The 14,704-nt window shown below is 45.4% G+C and overlaps 1 protein-coding gene across 1 annotated transcript; it reads right to left on the bottom strand.

Moving 5' to 3' along the window:
* Positions 1–5,566: 5,566 nt before the first annotated feature.
* On the bottom strand, positions 5,567–13,372 carry GPR75 (G protein-coupled receptor 75). The gene is made up of 2 exons (XM_060754558.2): positions 12,957–13,372; positions 5,567–8,608 (listed from the first exon to the last, which is right to left on the bottom strand). Exon 2 carries the CDS (start codon positions 8,562–8,564, stop codon positions 6,879–6,881), a length of 1,686 nt encoding a protein of 561 aa, XP_060610541.2. The 5' UTR covers positions 8,565–8,608; positions 12,957–13,372; the 3' UTR covers positions 5,567–6,878.
* Positions 13,373–14,704: the final 1,332 nt, after the last annotated feature.

Raw genomic sequence — 14,704 nt, 5'->3', positions numbered from 1 at the left:
AGCATACTATTAGAAAAAAACCCAAACCAAAATTCCCAAAGAAATACAAAAGCCAAGAGCACTACCACTCCTGCAATAGTTGAGAATTACAGAAATTGCAAGGGCAAAATGCATCACTTATATTCAATATTTTTTGAGAAACACTTCCATATTCAACTTAATCTGTGCTAAATTTCACAGTGCCTACTATCAGCCAGTCAAAAACGAGTTTTTAAAAGTTATTTCACATAGTATTTCATTACAAAAAAGGAACATTTACGTATCATGAGACAACAAGTGGTGTGTGCTCTTGCAGAGAGCTTTCCTGTTATGCAAGAACGGAAAGCAGGCTTTGCACAGAAAGTGATTCATGGAAATCTCAAACGCTACTTTAAAAAGAAACCTTTTTTAGCTTTTGCATCATGATTTGCAGTTTTCAAATGGCATACATCCATTGCCACATACGGTATCAAGAACTCAAATAGAGAAAGAGCATCCCACACAATGTACTTCCTGGAATGTACCATTTCCATGGGTTGAGGTTGAACGTTCCTATGCCTCCCTCTACTGCAGTGTTTATCAACCTGGGGGTCGAGACCTCTCTGTGAGGGGGTTTCAGAGAGGTTACCAAAGACCAATCAGAAAGTACAGTATTTTCTGTTGGTCATGGGGGTTCTGTGTGGGAAGTTTGGCCCAATTCTATCACTGGTGGGGTTCAGAATGCTCTTTGATTGTAGGTGAACTATAAATCCCAGCCATTACAACTTCCGAATGTCAAGGACAATTTCCCCCAAACTCCACATTTGCAGTTTGGTCCAAATCCATCATTGTTTGGGTCCACAGTGCTCTCTGGATGTAGGTGAACTACAACTCCAAAACTCAAGGTCAATGCCCACCAACCCTTCCAGTATTTTCTGTTGGTCATGGGAGTTCTGTGTGCCAAGTTTGGCCCAATTCTATTGTTGGTGGAGTTCAGAATGCTCTTTGATTGTAAGTGAACTATAAATCCCAGCAACTACAACTCCCAAATATCAAGGACTATTTCCCCCAAACTCCACTAGTATCCACATTTGGGCATATAGAGCTTTTGTGCCAAGTTTGCTCCAGATCCATCATTGTTTGAATCCACAGTGCTCTCTGGATGTAGGTGAACTACAACTCCAAAACTCAAGGTCTATGCCCACCAAACCCTTCCAGTATTTTCTGTTGGTCATGGGAGTTCTGTGTGCCAAGTTTGGTTCTATTCCATCATTGGTGAAGTTCAGAATGCTCTTTGATTGTAGGTTAACTATAAATCCCAGCAACTACAACTCCCAAATGACCAACCCCACAACTATTCAAATATGGGCATATCAGGTATTTGTGTCAAATTTGGTCCAGTGAATGAAAATACATCCTGCAGATCAGATATTTACATTACAATTCATAACTGTAGCAAAACTACAGTTGTGAAGTACAACAAAAATGATGCTATGGTTGGGGGTCACCATAACATGAGGAAGTGTATTAAGGGGTCACGGCATGAGGAAGGTTGAAAACCACTGCTCTACTGTGAGGCAGAAGATTCAAGGCCTCCCTTCTCGCCCTCAACGTGCTTGCTTTGTATAAAGCATGAGCCTCGTATCTGCAAAACCCATATCTTTGGTATTCTTCGGTCAGTAGCCCTTTGTTTCAATAGGGTTTGCTATTATGCATGCATGTGAAGTCAGGGAATGTAAACCCATGGAAATGGGGATTGCAGTGCATTTTATGCAAGAGAGCACACCTCCTAACTCCCACAAAAAATATTCCGTCATGGTACAACATGGGAAGAGGAAGGACAGAAAGAGGCATCAAAAGATACAACAAAAGTACTGTATATAAATGTCTAAGTCTAGACATGCTAATCCCAAAAAAATCAACCCTCATGGGTCAATGTAAATACTGTACTCACATTAAAAGAGGAGGCATCTCCTCCTCTGAGAAGTGTGGCAAAATAGTAAGACCTTAGTTGATCCTTGGACAATCTAAAGCAGGTATGGGCAAACTTTGGCCCTCCAGGTGTTTTGGACTTCAGCTCCCATAATTCCTAACAACCAGTAGGCTGTAAGGCAGTGGTTCTCAACCTGGGATCTCCAGATGTTTCTGGCCTACAACTCCCAGAAATCCCAGCCAGTTTACCAGCTGTTAGGATTTCTGGGAGTTGGGAAGCCAAAAACATCTGGGGACCCCAGGTTGAGAACCACTGCTGTAAGGGATTGTCAGAGTTGAAATCCAAAACACTTGGAGGGCCAAAGTTTGACCATGCCCGATCTAAAGGAAACCCCAGCCTCCTCTATGTTCTCTGCTATGATTGGAGGATCCTAAGTGTTCTCTTTAGGAATCTCTAGATCCTCCAACATGTCTCTATGGCCAATGTCCAGTGGAAGCTGACCTTAGATTGGAAGACCTAAAGATTGTGGAGGGTTGGTGTATTCTTCAGTATCAATAGACAGCTTAGTGGGATGCAAGCATGCTGGACTAAAGGTCTCATCATCCCCCAGCTGGCATGGACATTGTAGTTCAGTGCTTTCTGGAAATGGGTGACCACTTTGTAGATCCCTATTTGAGCTCATGGTTTACCCCAGTAATGGTAGGGAGTTGGACTGGATGGCTCTTCAAACTCTAAGTTTCTATGATGTTATGATTCTAAGGACTCTCAACTGTCTGAAACAAAGGTATAAAATCATGGAATGGAAAAAGACCTCAAGGGTCATCCAGTCCAACTCTCTTCCATGCAGGAACAAAGGCTTATAAAGCCCTAAAACAGTGGTTCTCAACCTATTGAGTCCCCAAGTGTTTTGGCCTACAACTCCCAGAAATCCCAGCCAGTTTACCAGCTGTTAGGATTTCTGGGATTTGAAGGCCAAAACATCTGGGGACCCATAGGTTGAGAACCACTGCCCCAAACAGTTCCAGCCCACCTTATCTGTCCAAACGTATCTCCCTTAAGAACCAGAAGTTAAGATCATCTGAGGAGGCCCTGATCTCGATCCCATCCCCCTTGCAGGCATGACTGGAACTAAACAGTTCCAACCCACCTTATCTGTCCAAACATATCTCCCTCTATGAACCTTCTCAGAGGTTAAGATCATCCGAGGAGGCCCTGCTCTCGATCCCACCCTCCTCACAGGCGCGACTGGTGGGGATGAGAGACAGGGCCTTCTTGGTGGTGGCCCCTCAGCTATGGAACTCCTTCCCAATGAAATTAGATCAGCCTGCTCCCTCCTGACCTTCAGGAAGGAAGTGAAGACATGGCTGTGGGACCAAGCCTTTGGACAATGATTCCCAGTGCAATAATGATCTCTCAGTGCAATAATGAATAGTGCAAGTGACAACCGACATGGCCCCTAGAATACGCTTTTGGATTGTGTGACTTTATGTAGTTGTTTTAAGTTCGATATGTTTTAATTATGTGATTTTATAGTATATGTTGTTTTATTCTATATATGTATACATGACATCAAATTGTACCTTCATTGTGAGTCGCCCTGAGTCCCTTTCAAGGTAAGAAGAGCGGAATATAAATGCAGTAAATAAATAAATCAAAACACTGCTGGCAGATGGATGTCCAGTCTCTGTATTGTCGAGGGCTTTCATAGCCAGAATCACTGGGTTGTTGTGTGTTTTCCAGGCTGTATGGCCATGTTCCAGAAGCATTTTCTCCTGGTGTTTCACCTGCATCTAAATCCTCAGAGATTTTGAGGCCTCATAACTTCTGAGAGTGCTGCCATAGATGCAGGCAAAATGTCAGGAGAGAATGCTTCTGGAACAAGGCCATACAGCCCAGAAAACACACAGCAACCTGTCCAGTCTCTGTTTAGAAATCTCTAGAGAAGGTGACTCCACCACACTCTGGATCGGTCTAAGCCATAGTTCCCTAATATAAGAACTCCGTGCATTAGATTAGCATGGGCAACTTCCAGGGTTGGGGAAGCAGACCTGTTTCCTGTGGAAACACATTCTCCCCTATTGTTTCACCTTGTTGCTGCTGCTGTTGTAGTGTACATTAAAGTCATTCTCAAGTAATGCTGCTCTACAGCCTCCCTATCATGAACTTTTCCTTGCATAATTTCTCCCCCAAAGTTTTGCAATTGCCTTTTTCTAAGACTACAGGAGCATGACCAGTCCATGCTCAAACTCTGTGAGTTTCCATAGCTTAAGAGGCTATTTCAGTCCTGGTCTCCTATGGTACTAATCCAGTACTCAAAACACTACACTACACTGACTCTGTTTAACTTTTTGCAAAAATAACTCCCACAAAAAAGTTACCTTTAATCTTTCCTACATGGTTTTAGGCTCCAAAGAAGCTTTTTCAAGGCAGGAAATAAATCCGAACCCAACAAGAAGTCGAAGCCAGTATGGATTATGACTCTGGAGACCAGGTTTCAATTTGCTACTTGGCCATGGAAACCCATTGGGTGACTGTAGATTAGTCACTCACTCTCAGTCCCAGGAAACTCTGTCACAACTTCATTTTAGCGTTGACATGAGTCAGAAATGACTTGAAGACAACAAACAGGTAATTTGAGGTTGTAAAAATGCCAAAAACTATCTCCCCTGCTGTGCCAGTAGCTTTGAGGGATCTCAAATTGACCCATGAGCCACTTTTTCTCCACCTCAAGCCAAACGTCTTATCTATGGGTGTGTGGTGGATGGTGCTGTTGTTTTGTCACCGCACATACTTCAAGGCCAATACTGTTAAAAATCTGGGTTGCTGTGAGTTTTCTGGGTTGTTTAATACGAGAGATGTGAGAGGATCCCTCTTGTCCTTTGCTGAACTCCTCTGCAGGAGGCTACCGTACACAATGTAGCTGTGGAGAAGTCTACATAGGGATCACCAAATACATCATTGCCCAAACATGAATCAAGGAACATGAAAGGCACTGCAGACTAATTCAACCAGAGAAGTCAGCCATAGCAGAGCACCTCATGAACCAACCTGGACACAGCAGATTATTTGACAACACAGAAATGCTGAACTACTCTAACAACAACCATGTCAGGCTACACAGAAAAGCCACTGAAATCCACAAGCATGTGGGCAATTTCAACAGAAAGGAAGAAACCATGAAAACAAACAAAGTCTTGCTACCAGTATTTTAAAAACCTCTAAAATAAAAACATTAAATAAAGAGCAAGACTCAAAAAGCAGGGGAATTCCAGACAAGAAACAATCAGGGCCAGCTAATCACCTCCCAACAAAGGATTCCCCCAAGCAGTAAGCAGCCAGACCTTGAAACTGCAAGCAGGCCCGTAGTCAGGATTTCGTTTTTTTTTTGGGGGGGGGGGGGGGGATGATTTTTTTTCAGGGGGTTTCGGGGGGCTGAGTTTCGGGGGGGGAGGGCTGAGTCTGAGTGAAAGAGGGTCTACCCTAGCAAACCTTTTGTATTGTTACCCCAATACCCCCATGTATATGAGATATATTGAGTATGGTGATCTGATCATGATATGAATAAACATAACAGTTTAAATAATGCACTAGTAAGGCCTTTTCGCGAACCACCATCAGAATTTCGGGGGGGGGAGGCTGAAGCCCCTCAAGCCCCCCCCCCCCCCCCCCCCCCCCCGGCTACATGCCTGACTGCAAGGCTTTTAGAAGGAAAATCAAGACCTGGTTATAGGACCAAGCATTCAATCAGTGAGCAACTAGTGGAAGAAGTCTTAGCAACTTATGGCAATGAATTGACCCGGACTGGATTTTGGACTCTGATTTTAATAGAAGTGTGTTAATCAATTGTTTTGATCGTTGTTTTAATATTTTAATGTACTGCTGGTTGTTTATGATGTTGGCACTGCATGGTGCTTTTGTGAGGCCGCCCTGAGTCTCCCCTCGGGGGTGAGAAGGGCCAGGTATAAATATAGGAAACAAACAAACAAATAAATAATCAAGGTGGCCAACTGCAACATTCGCACCTGCCTCAAACAGACAAGAGTTCTTTCTCCCACCCTGGACAATCCACAGATGCATAAACCCCACTTGCCTAGTTTCCAACAGACCTCACGACCTCTGAGGATGCCTGCCATAGATACAGGTGAAATGTCAGGAGAGAATGCTTTTGGAATATGGCCATACAGCCTGGAAAACTCACAGCAACCCAGTGATTCTGGCCATGAAAGCCTCTGACAATACAGTTAAAAATCTGTTGATTTCTCTTTAAAAATGCTCTCCATGACACCAACAAAACACAATACAAAGGAGAAACATTTTCAAAAGCAGCCTGCTTTGCTCATGCTAAATGTGTGTTCTTTTGAGATAACACTTTATAAAAAGGAAACTAATACCAGCTGTAAAACAGCAAACCATTAACTATTGATTGGCACATCTTTGAACAACAATTTTTATAAAACCATTTATGCTGGTGTTCCAGGGCAATGGTTAAATGGGGGGAACTTTTAGAGTACTCTCAGCCCTTTGTTTCCATGGATTGTGCATCCGAGGACTCCAACATCCATGGCTTGAAAATATTCCCTCCCAAAAAAAAAAAAAAAAATCACAGAGGGCTCTGAAACCAAACCACAGCGAATACCAAGAGCCCACTGTATAACACCTACTGGCAACAAGAAACTAGACATTTTTCGAAACAGACATTGAGTGAGATCACAAGACATAGATTCTACAGCACAAATTACACATTGCCCAGATGGGAACAGGAAAGCTTGGAAGCCTAGCTGTGGCACAGAGTTAGATGTGGAATCCTATCTACTTCTTGTGAGCTAACTACTTGCCTACTTGGGCAAAATTAACTCAAAGCTGAGAGGAGCTTATACGCTCATGCATTGGTAGATCTCCAACTATGGCCAATTCATGGCAAGCTCCTCCCACCAATACACAGAAAAGATTGTGGTAGAATACGAAACCACCCTCAATTTCTCCCCACCTACACAGAGGGAACTGGTATCTGCTTAGCAGAAGTACTGTCGTAATGCCGCACCAGGTCATTAGTTGTATGATAGTGCATGGCAATGTAAGACTTGGCGAACCCGAACGGAGAGTTTGTTGGCTGCAAGCTGTTGGGTGTGCTCACTTCTTGGGATGGGCAGCTGTTATAAATGCTATAATAAGGTTCGATGCGAGTGTTCATGGGGGTGGAGCTACTCTGGCCTCCATAATGCTGGTGGCCACCAGATCCTTTAGGGCTCAGCACACTCTCTTTAGAGTGACTAGGGCCACACGCTTGGTCCACAAACTTCTTCTGAGGCTTTGGAGACAGCATGTACGCTGAGTTGGTCTCATGATGGGATGACTTGTTTCTGTTGGCCTCCAAGCTCCCTTTGCCCATGGCCCGGAGCCTGGTTTTCTGCTTGCAACAGAAGAAGACAAGGGTAAAGTACTGGAGGCACCAAAGGACCCTCCTTCTCAACCCGGCACTGTTACGGGAATATATAAAAGGATTTAATCCAGACTTGAGAAAGATTAGTGTAAGTCCACACAATTCAAATTGGTAGAGGATAAAGCCGTTGTTCCTGGACAGAACGTCTTGCACTAAAGAGATGCCCAATGGGAGGCAGCAGACCAAAACAGAAAGGACAATGACAACGCATGTCACCACAGCTTTAGAGTCCTTGACTGTGGACAAATTAACTGTGGAGACCAGCTGGAACCGCCTGGTTGCCAGGGCAGACTGTGGGCCTGGGTTCTTTGTGTAGGTGTTGGTCTGGATGTGCTGCAGTTTGTTGTAGTTTTGATTTCTATACAGTGCTGGCACAGCACACTGTACACCATCTACACATCCAGCAGCAAGTGGCCCATTGAAAGGTTGAGGCCTGGAGGCATCCACTGTGATGACAGGTGGGCACTTCCGTACTTGGGCATTCCTCCTCAATGCCTGGGCAATCATGATGTATGAGACCGAAACCACTGCCACGCAGAAAATGAAGTCGATGACATACAGGTAAGGGATGATGTCGCCTTCACTATTGACCAAGCTGGAGATAGGAAGACAGAGTCGGGATTTATGGGTCCTCAGAGTGGCCAGGGCAGCAAGAGTGAAGCTTGTGGCCCACAGGAGGAGAGCCAGCAGGAGAGTGCAAGGGAAAGAGGTGGCCCGGTTGGGCTGCTTCCCTAATACCATGCGTAGGCGGTGCAAGGCTATGACGGCCACCGTCTTGAGGGACATGATGATGAAGCCAGAGCTGGTGAGGTGGAAGGTGAAGCATAACGCATCAGGGATCCCAGCTGCAGAGTCCAGGAAGAGAGCGAAGGCGAACATGGGGGCCGTCACTCCGCAGATGAAGAGGTCACAGAAGGACAGGTTGAGGATCATGAAGTCAAAGTTGGTCCTGAACTTACGGTAGGCTGGGTCAAAGAAGGACAAGAAGACAATGAGGTTGCCATAAGAACCCAGGCAGAAGATGACTGCCAGCAGGAGTGTACATGTCACCAGCGTGGCCGTGTGGATGATCTCCTGGAGATCCCCTTGGAAAGAAAAGGTGTTGTTGTCTCTCCAAGGAGGTGGAGGCTGTTGTGAGGAGGAATTGGAGTGACCTCTCCATCTCGCCTCCGACCACTTTGTCAGGTTCATTCTCACAGGAAGAAATGCTCCACTGCACCGGCACTTCAGCATCAAGCATCTCACGTTAGAAATTTGAGATCCATGGTGGATGAAGTCTGTAGGAACAAACATAATCCCCCTTAACCCAAAAATAATTTAACATGATAGTAGGAGAGATAATATCTAGCCTTTATGCATCTTTAATAGCTGTATTGTCTGCCAAATGAGAAAAGGAAAGTAGTCCTTAAGAGTATAAGAGCAATCTTGTTGATAACTTTACTGGAAAGTACTAGCTCTCAAGCCTATTTTTAAGCATATATAGAGAAAAAGAAACTGGATATTTTGATCCAAAGTAGTTCAAAAACAAACTGCTACTTGCTGGACTTTTTTTTCACTTGTGTTTAAGGTCCAATGGCAAAGACAATTTCCACCAAGGCACACAACTGCATCCCTCTTGGATATCTCTGGCCAAGACCTAACAAAAACATAGTGAGGAATTGTGGGTGTTGCATCCAATTTTTGAAAAATCAGAAGCCACAATTTCTTACTGTAATTTTCAAATACTTTGATTTTTAATTCTTGGGGGAAAGACAGAAATAGAGGTTAAAATACATACTACACAGTTCGCTCTTCGTATTCTTTGAGGTTAGAGCAGGGATGGGCAAATTTTGGCCCTCCAAGTGTTTTGAACTTCAACTCTCATAATTCCTGACAGCCTACCGGCTGTTAGGAATTGTGAGAGTTGAAATCCAAAACACCTGGAAGGCCGAAGTTGGCCCATGCCTGGGTTAAAGGCACAGGACCACCATAAAAATGAAAAACTACAAATAGCTAATTTCTAAGTCTTCCAGCATGACACTATGGTCAACATTTGCTGGGAGCTGACCATATAACCATACTGGAGGTCACAAAGATTCCTGGAGAGATCTCTCTAGCAATCGCTAGGTCATTGGTTCTCAACCTGTGGCTCCCCAAATGTTTTGGTCTTCATCTCGCAGAAATCCTAACAACTGGTAAACTGGCTGGGATTTCTGGGAGTTGTAGGCCAAACACCTGAGGACCCACAGGTTGAGAACCACTGATCTAGGCCCCCCAGCATGACTGGAGTAAACTAACTATAAAAAGCACACTGATCAGGTTTCTACAGAGGAAGGGAAAAGCCTTGCAATTCAAGGGATCTGCAAGACCCCCCCCCCCCACAGACAGTGCCAGGAGGTCAGCAGGAGAAGCTGAGGCCCTCTCCAGCCATCCATCCATCCATCCCTCTGTGCCTCCATCTATGTATGTATGTATGTATGTATGTATGTATCTATCTATCTATCTATCTATCTATCTATCTTCCTTCTCTCTATCTATCCACCCCTTTATCCATGCATCTCTCCATCCCTTCATCCCTCCCTCCATCTCTCTATACATCCCCCATCTGTCTAACTATCCTTCCATCCCTCTATGCACCCATCCATCCCTCTATACATCATATTGGTATCTATCCACTTGTATATCCATGACTCCCTTCATTCCTCATCTATTAATTCCCTTTTATGCATACCTCCTTATATATATATCCCCCTATCCCTTTATGTATCCATCCTTCTATCCATCCATCTATCTACCTGTCCCTCCATACATCTTTCTATTTCTGTATCTGTCCATCCCTCTCCACATCTTCCCTCTATTACTGCGGTTCCCAACATTTGGCCCTCCAGGTCTTTTGGACTTCTGCTCCCACAGTTCCTAACAGCTGGTAAACTGGCTGGGATTTCTGGGAGTTGAAGTCCAAAACACCAGTAGGCCCAAAGGTTGGGAACCACTGCTCTATTGCATCTACCTGTACTTCCATTATCTGGGCCAAGGCCACTAGGGGTCGCTAGGGAGAGAAGGATACTTTATTTTATGGAGGGAGGATTGAAGGATTTTCCCCATTTCCCTCAGTGTTTGCTGTTAATTCCCCCCTTCCCATATCATAATAACCATCCTGGTTATTTCCAGGATGGGACATAGGTTGGGGGGGGGGGGGGGGGGGGGAACGACAAGAAACAGGGGGAAATTATTTTCTGCCTTCAACCTACTATCCACCCCATAAAGTAGACTATCTTTCTCTCTCTCTAGCGGCCCCTAGTGGCTTCCGCCTGGATAATGGAACAGTACCCATCTACCCATCCTTCTAAAATGCCTCCATCCCTCATCCCTCCCTCCATCTATCCATGCATCTCTCTATGCACTCTCCACTTGTATCTATCCATCTATCTATCCATTTCTGTACCTATCCATGCATCCAACCATCCCTCCTCCAACTCTATATCTATCCATCCGTCTGCCCTTCTATCTATCCCTCTGTTTCTGTATCTATCCATGCATTCAACCATGGCTCTGACCATCCCTCCTCCAACTCTGTAGCTATCGATCCTTCTGTCCTTCTATCTATTCCTCTATTTCTGAATCTATCTATGCATTCAACCATCATTCCGCCCATCACTCCTCCACCTCTGAATCTGCCCATCCATCTGTCCATCTGTCTATCCGTTTCTGTATCTATCCATGCACCCAACCATTGATCTGACCATCCCTCCTCCATCTCTGTATTTATCCATCTATCACTTTCTGTATCTATCCATGCATCCAACCATCACTTTGACCATCCCTCCTCCAACTCTGTATCTCTCCATCCATCCGTCTAGCTACAAATTTCTCTAACTCTCTATGCATCCAATCATGGCTCTGGCCATCCCTCCTCCAACTCTGTATCTATCCATCCATCCGTCTGTCTATTAATTTCTGTATCTGTCCATGCACCCAACCATTTATCTGACCATCTCTCCTCCATCTCTGTATGTATCCATCCTTCTATCTATCCATTCCTATATCTATCCATGCATACAACTATTGCTTTGACCATCCCTCCTCCCTCTCTCTCTCGCTATCTATCTATCTATCCATCCATCCATTTCTGTATCTAGCCATGAATCCAACCATCACTTTGACAATCCCTCCTCCAACTTTGTATCTCTTCATGCATCTGTCTATCTACCAATATCTGTATCTCTCTATGCATCCAATCATGGCTCTGACCATCCCTCCTCCAACTCTGTATCTCTCCATCCATCCATCTGTCTATTAATTTCTGTATCTGTCCATGCACCCAACCATTGATCTGACCATCCCTCCTCCATCTCTGTATCTATCCATCCATCTGTCTGTCTATTGATTTCTGTATCTATCCATGCACCCAACCATTGGTCTGACCATCCCTCTTCCATCTCTGTATCTATCCATCCTTCTATCCTTCTTTTGATCCATTCCTATATCTATCCATGCATACAACTATCGCTTTGACCATCCTTCCTCCATCTCTATATTTATCCATCTATCTATCCTTATATCTATCCATTCCTATATCTATCCATGCATCCAACCATCGCTTTGACCATCCCTCCTCCATCTCTGTATTTATCCATCCATCCATCTATCTATTTCTGTATCTAGCTATGCATCCAGCCATCACTTTGACCATCCCTCCTCCAACTCTGTATCTCTCCATCCATCTGTCTGTCTATTACTTTCTGTATCTATCCATGCATCCAACTATTGCTTTGGCCATCCTCCCTCCATCCCTGTATTTATCCATCTATCTAGCCTTCTATCTATCCATTCCTGTATCTATTCATACATCCAACCATTGCTTTGACCTTCCCTCCTCCATCTCTGTATTTATCCATCTATCTATCCTTATATCTATCCATTCCTATATCTATCCATGCATCCAACCATCACTTTGACCATCCCTGCTCCATCTCTGTATTTATCCATCCATCTATTTCTATAACTAGCCATGCATCGAACCATCACTTTGACCATCCCTCCTCCAACTTTGTATCTCTTCATCCATCTGTCTATCTACCAATTTCTGTATCTCTCTATGCATCCAATCATGGCTCTGACCATCCCTCCTCGAACTCTGTATCTCTCCATCCGTCTGTCTATTAATTTCTGTATCTATCCATGCAACCAACTATTGCTTTGACCATCCCTCCTCCATCTCTGTATTTATCCATCTATCTAGCCTTCTATCTATCCATTCCTGTATGTATCCATGCATCCAACCATCGCTTTGATCATCCCTCCTCCATCTCTGTATCCCTCCATCTATCTATCCTTCTATCTATCCACTTCTGTATCTATCCATGCATCCAACCATGGCTCTGGCCATCCTTCCTCCATCTCTGTATCTCTCTCCTTCTATCTATCCCTCTATTTCTGTCCCTCTCCATGCATGCATCCAACCAACCCTCGCTCAGTGCATCCCTCATCTATCCCTGCATCCCTCTCGTCTTCCCTCCATCTATCCCTCCCTCTGTGTATACAGTCCTCTCTCTGTGTACCTCTCCTTCCATCTTTCCATCCATCCATCCATCCATCCATCCATCTCTCCTCCATCCCCGTCCCCCGCAGAGGCCCCCTCCTTACCCAACGCTGCTCCTGGAAAAAGGAAGAAGGAGAAGAGGAGAAGGAGGAAGAGAAGGAGGAAACGAGGGCGCCTGGGCCGGGGCTGAAGTCATGGCCGCGTCGGGGGCGGGAGGGGCTGGCTCTGCTCCTTTAAGAGGAAGAAGAGGAGGAGGAAGAGGAGGAAGAGGGGTGGGCTTGGTCGCCAGGGTCTGTCTGGCCAGGTCCCCCCTCCCTGCCCTGCGCCACAGCAGCACCAGCATCACCAGCAAGGCTTCCTCTCCTCCTCCTCCTCCTTCTCCTCCTCCTTCCTGGCTGTCCACGATCTCGCGTGTGTGTCCCCCTTTGGGTGGCGAGTGGGCGCGCGAAGGAACAGGGCCAGGGCACGCGCGGCACAGAGAGAGAGAGAGAGAGAGAGAGAGCGGCGTCACGCGTGGAAAGGGCAGCGGAGGATGCGCACCAAGAGGGAGGCTCCACTCCTTGGAAGGGAAGAGGGAAGGTGGGGAGATGGGACACCCACAGGACTGCCCATCAGGTGTAGGTGCAGAAAGGAAGGCAGCCAGGGGAAGAGACCCCCAAGGACCACCCAGTCCAGCTCCTTACTGCCAGGTCGGAACTAACACACTGCCCAAGCACTCTCTGGGTGGAGGTGGCCCTCCAGCCTTGGCTTGAAAGCCTCCAGAGAAGAAGACCCCACCACCTTCCAAGGCAGGCACTCCACTGCTGGAAAGCTCTTCCCCTCAGGAGCAGGTATGGGCAAATTTGGGCCCTCCAGATGTTTTGGACTTCAATTCCCACCATTCCTAACAGCCTCAGGCCGCTTCCTTTTCCCCCTCAGCCGTAAGCGGCTGAGGGGGAAAAGGAAAGGGCCTGAGGCTGTTAGGAATGGTGGGAATTGAAGTCCAAAACACCTGGAGGGCCCAAATTTGCCCATACCATAAATAAATCCCAAATTTGCCCATACCATAAATAAATTCCAACTAGGGAAGAAGAGACTGTTGTTTGTTCATTTAGTAGCTTCCAGCTCTTTGTGACCTCATGGAACAACCCATGCTAAAACCAGCCGTCACCACCCCCAGCTCCTTCAAGGTCAAGCCAGTCACTTCAAGGATGCCATCCATCCATCTTGCCCTTGGTCTGCCCCTCTTCCTTTTTCCTTCCATTTTCTCCAGCATAATTGTCTTCTCTAAGCTTTCCTTTCTTCTCATGATGAAGATAGATAGATAGATAGATAGATAGATAGATAGATAGAGAGATAGAGGATGGAAGGTAGATATATCGATAGATGATAAAGGTTGTATCTATACCCTGCCTTTCTCCCACAATGGGAGATGGTGATTAATAGATGAGAGACAGATTGAATTTATACCATGTCTTTCTCCTACAATGGGGGATGGTGATTAATAAATGATTAGATAGATACATAGATGACTGATAGATCATAGAATCATAGAGTTGGAAGAGACCTCATGGGCCATCCAGTCCAACCCCCTGACAAGAAGCAGGAATATTGCATTCAAATCACCCCTGACAGATGGCCATCTAGCCTCTGTTTAAAAATCTCCAAAGAAGGAACCTCCACCACACTCTGGGACAGAGAGTTCCACTGCTGAACGGCTCTCACAGTCAGGAAGTTCTTCCTCATGTTCAGATGGAATCTCCTCTCTTGTAGTTTGAAGCCATTGTTCCGCGTCCTGGTCTCCAAGGAAGCAGAAAACAAGCTTGCTCCCTCCTCCCTGTGGCTTCCTCTCACATATTTATACATGGCTATC

Source organism: Anolis sagrei, chromosome 1 (genome assembly GCF_037176765.1).
Source record: "Anolis sagrei isolate rAnoSag1 chromosome 1, rAnoSag1.mat, whole genome shotgun sequence".
NCBI lineage: Eukaryota > Metazoa > Chordata > Lepidosauria > Squamata > Dactyloidae > Anolis > Anolis sagrei.
Note: the sequence above shows the minus strand (reverse complement) of the source record. Positions and strands in the feature narration are given on the sequence as shown.